Here is a 10,000-nt window from a genome sequence, read left to right on the forward strand (position 1 = left end):
CTGTTGCAGATACCCCTTTACCCCTGTGAAGCGCTTTGAGCATGTTCAGTGGATATTGCGCTATTTGGGCCGAGTTAACCATATTGTTGTAATGGACGTTATTTTGCGTCATATTTTGTGAAATTTCCATTACACCAATGAGCCCATAAGGAATTGGGTTATCAGACCTGCAAACTAAGTGCACGTCGAAACTGGCACATTATAATGATAAATCACTTCCGACTATTATCTTCCACTGTACAGGGAATGAGATTAGCGGAAGAGTAGCGTCCATTGATTGGACGTCACCCATAGTCGCGGAAGCGAGGACGAGAGACCATGCGCACAACCAACATGACGTGCGAGGACGAGAGACGCATGCGCACAACCAACATGACGTGCGAGGACGAGAGACGCATGCGCACAACCAACGTTCTCTCTCTAATAACTTTTTCCGCCTATGACGTCACAGACTATGGGTAACGTCCAATCAAGGGACGCTACTCTTCCGCTAATCCCTATACAATCAATAGATATGATGTTCTCATGTTATGAACTATTTAGAGTCGAGGTTCGAGGATACCCCAACGGGACCAAAACAAATGATTTCTAACAGTATTTCTCTGAATATAACCACAGCCCTTATTATTTCACAAGATGAAAAGAAAACAAACAAAAAAAACAAAAACAAAAAGAAAAGACAACCACAACACTTCGACTAGGGCTTCAATTGTTGAAATAATACATGCTGGACTAAGGGTTAAATCTATTTATTTTCTTTTTTTTTTTAATGTCTCATTATTTTTGGGGTGTTTGTCTTCATTTTTATGCATATTTATTTACTTATTTATTGTCTACTTATTCGTCGTGTATTTATTTACTTATCTCTATGCTATGCTTTTAAATGTTTTAATAAGACAGCTCCTGTATACCTACAAAACGTGGTTAATCTCTAAGTGCCGGAGAAAGAACTTAGATCCAGTGGTCAAGATCTCTTCCAGATTCCTCGCTGTAGATCGTCTTTTAGTGAGAGATCTTTTAGCCAGTCGGCACCCGTCTTATGGAATCAACTGCCTTCATCCCTCAAAAAATGTCCGACATTTGAAAACTTTAAAAAGAAACTTAAAACATATTTCTTTAGAAAATGATTTGATGTTTAACATTTCTATTAGGCCTACATGTTATAGATATCCTCAATTTTCATCTTGTAGCACAGTGCGTGGTAATTAAATTACAAATTGATTGATGCTATTCCAATATGATAGATTTTATGCTTAAATTATCAATTTATTGTTGTGTTTTATTTGCATTGTAAAGCGCCTCTGAGCACATTGTGGATCTAGGCTCTATATAAATTCATTCATTCATTCATTCACTCTATTTTTATCGACTTGTAGATTTATTTTTCAAATATTGTGCAAGACGATTCATCTGTTTGTATATATATATATGTATATATATATATATATATATATATATATATATATATATATATATATATATATATATATATATATATTGTGCGGCGATGTGGTCTTGTGGTATGATACTCACTTTCGGATCGAAAGGTCCTGGGTTCGAGCCTCTCTCGGGGCATTGTTGAGTCGTCCTTGGAGAAGGCTCTTTACTCACATTCTCTCAGCGTACTCAGTTTAAAATGAGTAACTGGCCGTTAACAGAGTTGTCTTTGTCGGAACAAAATTGTAATATCGCCTAAAAGGCGTCATGTCCCATCTTAATGTTAAATGTTGCTGTTAGCCTGGAACCCCTTGTAAAGCGATTTGAGCACGTTTAGTGGATATTCTGTTTCTTTTTATGCCCTTCCGCCACGAGATCATAAGATATCATCGCCTAGGCATTCCACGAAGGAATATAGATAACTCATCAAATTAGATGTCTGACGTCAACAGGAATCACGCATGTTATGAGCAAATTGGGGCTTAATAATCTTGCCCAAGGAAAAAAAACGCAAGTGCCTGACATGGGGCTCGAACCCGGGACCTTCCGGGTCACAGTGTAATGACTTAACCTCTAGGCCACTTCGCCCCCTAGTGGATAGTGCGCTATATAAAAGATCAATTTTAAAAAATGTATAGATAGTATGCGCTTGGCTAAGAAGCTCATAACATTGCCATCCGGGAGTATAACGGACCAACACACAAAACTGTGTGTATCCATGAACGTTTATAGTCGGATTAATACAGTTCAGTGAGCATTACTCATAAACGCGGATGGCAAAAAAAAAACAACAAAAAAACAAAACAATAACAAAGACCTGAGTGACGTCATCTTCGAACTATCTATAGATTTTTTCATGTTTTATAATGAGTTCACGCCCTTTCCTCTGCCAGGACGATGTTGTGATGGGGACCTTGTCTGTACGAGAGAACTTTGCCTTCTCTGCCGCTCTGCGTCTGCCAAGCTCCGTGAAGGCTTCAGAGAGAAAGGAAAGGGTGAACCAGGTCATCAAGGAACTAGGGCTGCAGAAATGTGCTGACACCAAGGTGCGTTGTGATGTGGCCATAGATTTCATTGTTACAAGATGGTCAACGGACGACACCCTGTATACTGATTAGAAAAATAAAACCATCAATTCTTCTCCAAGTCAGATATTTAAATTTATGATGCCAGTGATGAGAAAATGCAATAAATAGTTTTACTTGTTCTCTCTCTCTCTCTCTCTCTCTCTCTCTCTCTCTCTCTCTCTCTCTCTCTCTCTCTATGTCTCTCTCTCTCTCTTTCTTTCTTTCTCTCTCTCTTTCTCCCTCTCTTTCTCCCTCTCTCTCTCTCGCTCTCTCTCTCTCTCTCTCTCTCTCTCTCTCTCTCTCTCTCTCTCTCTCTCTCTCTCTCTCTCTCTCTCTCTCCCTCCTTGATTCTTGTAATTTTAATTCTGAGTAAACAGAAATAAAGCCACTCTCTTAACATCTCTTAACTTATTACTTAACGGTACATCTCCCTCTCTCTTGTTGACATCTTATTGTATGTATTTATTTATTTGGTTATTTATTTATCCATCTATTTATTTGTGTGTCTTTGTTTTTGAATTATTTCTTTTATTTACTTATGTATTTATTTGTTTATCTACTTATCTTTTTTTAAAATATATTTATTTATTATTGTTGATGTTGTTATTTATTCATTTGTTTGTTCATTTAATTGTCTATTTTTAGAAATTATATTTGTTTATTTTCTATTCATTTATTTATCTATTTATTTATTTGTTTATTTATTTATTTATTCGTGTGTATTCATTTATTCTCCACCCAGGTGGGCAATGAATTCATCCGAGGAGTATCAGGAGGGGAGAGAAAGCGTTGTAACATCGGCATGGAGTTGATTATCTCCCCTCCCGTCCTCTACCTTGACGAGCCAACCACGGGGCTAGATGCCAACACAGCCAATACTGTTCTTCTCTTCTTGAAAAGGTACTCAAAGGTTCCATGTCGTAGATTCCATCATCATCATCATCATCATCATCATCATCATCATCATCATCATCATCATCATCATCATCATCATCATCATCGTCATCATCATCAAAATACTCGTCATCACCATAATAATGATAATAATAGTAATAATAATAATAATAATAATAATAATAATTAATAATAATAATAATAATATAATAATAATAATAATAATAATGATGATGATGATGATGATGATGATGATGATGGTGATGATGATGATGATGATGATGAGGATCCATATTAAATTATTTTAAAGTCATTAGTCTTGATATTTCTAATGCCCTATTTCAAATCGGTTACCCACCGAGGCAATCTGGTAATTTATTACTATTAGGCTGCAATTTGGCAGAATGGACCAGGTTGAAGAAATTAATGAGTTCCATATCAAAATGATCAGAATAGACTCTTAAATAACCACGCCTTCTCGGACAGTTGTCAAAATGTAAACAATGGCAGTGATTACTAAACATAACAAATTACACAAGTTTTACTATCGATGGTGTGTGTTTAAATAAAATACCCACTGTTCTACCGCTTGATCAATAGAACGAACACAGAAAACAATGTGTAAACTGAAACTTTTATAATAATATGATCGAGAAAATCATGTGATAACACTAGTCACCTATCTGGCGGTATAAAAACAATAACAATGATCAGAGAGAGGTCGATTTCATTCACGTTATTGTTTATTACTAACAAAAAACTATGTTTGTCCGAGCTCGTTTGAGGGTGTGTCACAAATTCCATGTTTTGATTGGTCAAAAATCTACTTGTTAATTGGGATCTCAGAGTCTAATTTGTCGTTTATGTTATGGAAGTCGTTTTAGGGTGGTTAACGAATGAAATGTAACTAAGGGACACAACTAAGTTATTACAGCAATTGTTTGAAGTAAGGCAAGACTTATGTCCCTTGATCAAACTTTGTACAAAAATCGATGATCTTTGTATGCGGTTATTTTGAATTTATAACCAAATAAGTAAACATGGTGTCCCCCTTGTCAAACGTGATTAAATGTAAGATTCTATGAAAACGGGACAAATCCTTGGGGCTTTTTAGATATTAATTTGGACGAGGAGAATGAGAAAGAGAGAGAGAGAGAGAGAGAGGGGGGGAGGGGGGGGGGGGGGGAGGGGGGGAGAGAGGGAGAGAGGGAGAGAGAGAGAGAGGGGGTTTTATTATTTAAAAAGAATGATGTATTAATCAAACCAAAATTGGTAGGCCTACTACTTTGAAATCAACCGACGTGCACGTATTTGAAGGTCTGATAACCCAATTCATTATAGGCTCATTGTTGTAATGGAAATCTCAAAAATGATGCAAAATATTGTCCATTACACCAATGTTAAACTAGGCCCATAATGTGTTCAGGTGTAAGACCTGCATATATGTAGACATCACACTCAATGATATAACCAGCTTTAACCTTTAGTTTCAACAGATTTGTTGTATTCAAGTTGTACACATCAAGTTGTAATGTGAATATCAAATATAGTTTCAGTTGTACGTCATTTCTAAATACGTTATGACTTTATTCCTATAGTCATCATTTCCATTGTTTGTTTGGTTTTGCCAGACTTTCGAGACGTGGTCGAACCATCATCTTCTCCATCCACCAGCCTCGTTACTCTATCTACCGGCTTTTTGACAGCCTTATGTTGTTGTCTGCCGGACACACGGTCTATCATGGACCAGCCAAGGAAGCCCTCACATTCTTTAAGGAACAAGGTATGCTCAAATTTATTGTTCTTGCTTATCCTTTTCCTTATCCTCCTCCTCCTCCTCCTCCTCCTCCTCCTCCTCCTCCTCCTCCTCCTCTTCTTCTTCTTCTTCTTCTTCTTCTTCTTCTTCTTCTTTTTCCTGCTCTTCCTCCTAATCCCTCCTCAATCCGTCAAATTTGCTATTTCATCTACCGGCCCTTTGACATCCTATAATGCTGTTCTATGTAAAGTTCTTTGCATATTTAGTGGATATTACACTTTTTCTGTGTCCCCCCCCCCCTCCCCATTTCGTTTTGTTTTTTTAATTATTATCATTCATTGTTTTGGGAACTGTTTTTCTTTTTTTTTCTTATTTCTTTGTATTTTTTTCATATTTTGTGTTTTTTTAAACTTGTTTTTATGCCCCCCCCCCTCCACTCCCTCTTTAAAAAAAATAGTTTTCTGTGCTTTGTGTTTGAGTATTATTAATTCACGTAATGCCATTAAGTCATGTAAAATTTTCATTTAATGACGACTACGAAATATAATATACAGTATCGTGAATTTAACACAAACCTTGTCTGTCGTTATGTTGGAAATGAAAGAGGTGGCTGTATGAAAAAGAGTGGTATAATGAGATTTTGGCGCTATTGTGACATAATATTATAATGAGCATACCAGGTTTGTAATGGTATGTCTTTATCGATTCAGCAAATTGTAATATCGCCTAACAGGCGTCATGTCCCGTCCTACATGTTAAATGTTGCTGTTGACCAGGGACCCCTTGTAAAGCGCTTTGATGACATTTAGTGGATATTGCGCTATATAAAGCTCAAATAAAGCTCAAACATCCATCATGAAGTTATTTTTATACTTTCTTAACATACTGTGCGGCTATGTGGTCTTGTGGTATGACACTCGCTTTTGGCCCAGAAGGTCCTATGTTCGAGCCTCACTTTTCGCATAGTTGAGTCCTTGGAAAAGTTTCTTTACCCACATTCTCTCACCGTAATCAGGTGTAAAATGAGTACCTGGCCCCTAACAGCGTTGTCTCTCTCGGAAAAAAATTGTATTATCGCCTAACAGGCGTCATGTCCCGTTCTTTATTTTACGCGTTGCTGTTGGTCATGGACCCTTTGTAAAGCGCTTTGAATGTGTAAGTAAGTAAGTAGAGTGGGTTTAATAATAATAATAATAATAATAATAATAATAATAATAATAATAATAATAATAATAATAATAATAATAATAATAATAATAATAATAATAATAATAGATCTTTATTGTCCATAAATATGGCAATTTGTCATTTAGTTACACTTGTTATAACGTTAAACGATAACTGTAACATTGAACAAATATTTCATCCCTACTTATCTCTCTCTCTCTCTCTCTCTCTCTCTCTCTCTCTCTCTCTCTCTCTCTCTCTCTCTCTCTCTCTATCTCTTTCTCTCTCTCTCTATCTCTCTCTCTCTCTCTAACTCTCTCTCTCTCTCTCTCTCTCTAACTCTCTCTCTCTCTCTCTAACTCTCTCATTCTCTCTCTCTCTCTCTCTCTCTCTCTCTCTCTCTCTCTAATGGATATTGCGCTATAATAAAAGCTCAATTTAATAATTGACAGCGTGGCTCAGCGGTATGATCTTTGCTTCGTACCCGAAAGGTACCGAGTTCGACTACCCGCCGCGTTGTGTGGCCTTGAGCAAGTCTTAGCTCACTTTGCGGCACTGCACTGCGGCTGGCGCCTGGGTTATTCCAGTCTTCCCTTGGAATAGACCCTAAAGAAAAAAATCCCCTTAGGGATGAATAAACGGAATTTATTTATTTTATTTTATTGTTTATTTATTTTACTTCAGGTTTCCTCTGCCACGAACACAACAATCCACCAGACTTCTTTCTTGACGTCATCAACGGAGATCCCACAGTTATCCAGATGGAGGTCGTTGACGAGGATGACTTAGCGGAAGCGGAAGGTAGGATTGATAGACAGTTCGTAGTTGACGTCACTCAGGTCTTTGTTATTGTTTTTTTTTGCCATCCGCATTTATGAGTAATGCTCACTGAACTGTATTAACCCGACTATAACCGTTCATGGATACACAGTTTGTTTTGTGTGTTGGTCCGTTATACTTCCGGATGGCAATGTTATGAGATTCTTAGCCAAGCGCATACTATCTATAGATAGTTCGAAGATGACGTCACTCAGGTCTTTGTTATTGTTTTTTGCCATCCGCATTTATGAGTAATGCTCACTGAATTGTATTAACCCGACTATAAACGTTCATGGATACACAGTTTGTTTTGTGTGTTGGTCCGTTATACTTCCGGATGGCAATGTTGTGAGCTTCTTAGCCAAGCGCATACTATCTATAGACAGAGATGCCAACGTCCATTTTTTCCCCCAAAGGATTCCTATCTTGTCTTTCGTGGGTTTTTCAGAAATTGTGTCAGAATTTTCAAAATTCCGTTCTTTTTGGTGATTGTACACACACGGATAAAATGACAAAGTAATACAAAGCTGCTGGAAACTGTGGATTGTAAAAAGTCATAAACAAAGATGAATATAACAGCTTTAAAAAAAGAACAAAATACCAAACACGTAACGTTTCGGGATCAAAACCCTTCTTCAGCCAATAACAACAAAAAAACAAACTATAAAGACATAAATACATGACTAAATTCCAGATAGACGACAGAGAATATTTTGTAGGTCTTCTCTGTTGTAGAAAAATCTTGGAACAAAAGGAAAAAAGAAAATGACGAAATTCAGAGTCATTAGAGGTTTAGGGTGTTTTCCTATTGGGTTTTATAGCAACGATCTTCAATTTTAAATGCCACAAAATTTTAATGAATGAGATTATACTACTTGAGTTATAGGCGATATTTGTAAAATTTTGTAATATCTTATAATCCACTTTTTGTATCCACAGCGGTAGGACAGCATGATAATCTAGTGGATGCGTTTAAAAAGTCCACTTGGAATAGCAAGTAAGTGAAATTATAACTGGTTTCAAAATATTCTAGGGGGGAGGGGGGGGGGGGTGGATTTTTCTTCTTTTTTTGTTTTTTTTTTTTGTTCTTGTTTTTTTTTTTTTTTTTTGTTTTTTTTGTTTTTTGTTGTTGTTGTTTTTAAAAAATGGATATTCATGGATGTGATTGACTGGAGTGTTTACTGTGATAAGTTTTTGTTGTAAGGAAACCCGAAAAGAGAAAAGAAATCGAAAGGGGATGGAGGGTGGGTTTTACTAAAAGAGAAAAGAAATCGAAAGGGGATGGAGGGTGGGTTTTACAAAAAGAGAAAAGAAATCGAAAGGGGATGGAGGGTGGGTTTTACTAAAAGAGAAAAGAAATCGAAAGGGGATGGAGGGTGGGTTTTACTAAAAGAGAATAGAAATCGAAAGGGGATGGAGGGTGGGTTTTACTAAAAGAGAAAAGAAATCGAAAGGGGATGGAGGGTGGGTTTTACTAAAAGAGAAAAGAAATCGAAAGGGGATGGAGGGTGGGTTTTACTAAAAGAGAAAAGAAATCGAAAGGGGATGGAGGGTGGGTTTTACTAAAAGAGAAAAGAAATCGAAAGGGGATGGAGGGTGGGTTTTACTAAAAGAGAATAGAAATCGAAAGGGGATGGAGGGTGGGTTTTACTAAAAGAGAAAAGAAATCGAAAGGGGATGGAGGGTGGGTTTTACTAAAAGAGAAAAGAAATCGAAAGGGGATGGAGGGTGGGTTTTACAAAAGGCTAGCACTATTCAGTATCTGATACTGAATAGTGGTTTTGCACTATTCAGTATCTGATACTGAATAGCGGTTTTGCACTATTCAGTATCTGATACTGAATAGCGGTTTTGCACTATTCAGTATCTGATACTGAATAGTGGTTTTGTACTATTCAGTATCTGACACTGAATAGTGGTTTTGCACTATAATACGGTGTTTTTTTTCCGAAACCTGACAAATTTATGGGAAGAGGGCAGCTGTGGGAGTGAATATGGGACTCAGAGAAGTGTACACCAGTGGGGAGTGAACCTGGGACTGGGTTTCGGCGGGTTTCCAAATAAAAAGCAATTACTTTTTTACGAAACACGACGACACCTGGCAATATCCGACAAAGTTATGAGAGGTAGGCAGCAGCGTGTGTGTGTGTGTGTGTGTGTGTGTGTGTGTGTGGTAGGGGGGGGGGGGGAGGAGAGGATGAACCTGAGATTCAGGGAAGTGTACACCAGTGGGGAGTGAACCTGGGACTCTGGGTTTTGTAAAAAAAAATAACAATATGGGGGGGGGGGGGAATTACATTTTTTACGAAACCCGACAATATGCGGCAAAGTTGTGGAAAGTAGGCAAAGCGTGGGGAGTGAACCTGGGACTCAATGAAGTGTACACCAGTGGGGAGTGAACCTGAGACTATGGTTTTCGGCGGGCTTCAGCTAGTTTCATATAACAGCAATTAATTTTTTACGAAACCCGACGAAACCTGGCAATATCCGAGAAAGTTATGGGTAGTAGGCAATAGTGTTGGGGAGTGAACCCGAGATTCGGGGAAGTGTACACTAGTGGGGAGTGAACCTGGGACTGGGTTTCGGCGGGTTTTGAAAAAAAAAGCAATTACTTTTTGTTTACAAAATGCACCAAATCCCAACAAAATGGGGCAAAGTTATGGAAAGTAGGCAAATAATGGGGAGTGAACCTGAGACTAAGGGAAGTGTACACCAGTAGGGAGTGAACCTGAGACTATGGTTTTCGGCGAGTTTCAGCGAGTTTCACATAAAAGCATTCACTTTTTTACGAAACCCGGCAATATCCGACAAAGTTATGGGAAGTAGGCAACAGTGGGGAGTGAACCTGAGACTCAGGGAA

The 10,000-nt window shown here is 37.8% G+C and overlaps 1 protein-coding gene across 1 annotated transcript in view; it reads left to right on the top strand.

The window, feature by feature from the left end:
• Positions 1-10,000, top strand: part of LOC144979477 (broad substrate specificity ATP-binding cassette transporter ABCG2-like) — a 32,942-nt gene that overhangs the window by 2,417 nt on the left and 20,525 nt on the right. Inside the window, exons 4-8 of the mRNA XM_078926150.1 lie at positions 2,331-2,483; positions 3,247-3,404; positions 5,030-5,181; positions 7,006-7,122; positions 8,080-8,137. Coding sequence (XP_078782276.1) covers positions 2,331-2,483; positions 3,247-3,404; positions 5,030-5,181; positions 7,006-7,122; positions 8,080-8,137 — 638 coding nt within the window. The remainder of the gene's footprint in view (positions 1-2,330; positions 2,484-3,246; positions 3,405-5,029; positions 5,182-7,005; positions 7,123-8,079; positions 8,138-10,000) is intronic.

Source organism: Berghia stephanieae, chromosome 9, assembly GCF_034508935.2.
Source record: "Berghia stephanieae isolate SIO BIC M18660-M18661 chromosome 9, UCSD_Bste_1.3, whole genome shotgun sequence".
Lineage (NCBI taxonomy): Eukaryota > Metazoa > Mollusca > Gastropoda > Nudibranchia > Aeolidiidae > Berghia > Berghia stephanieae.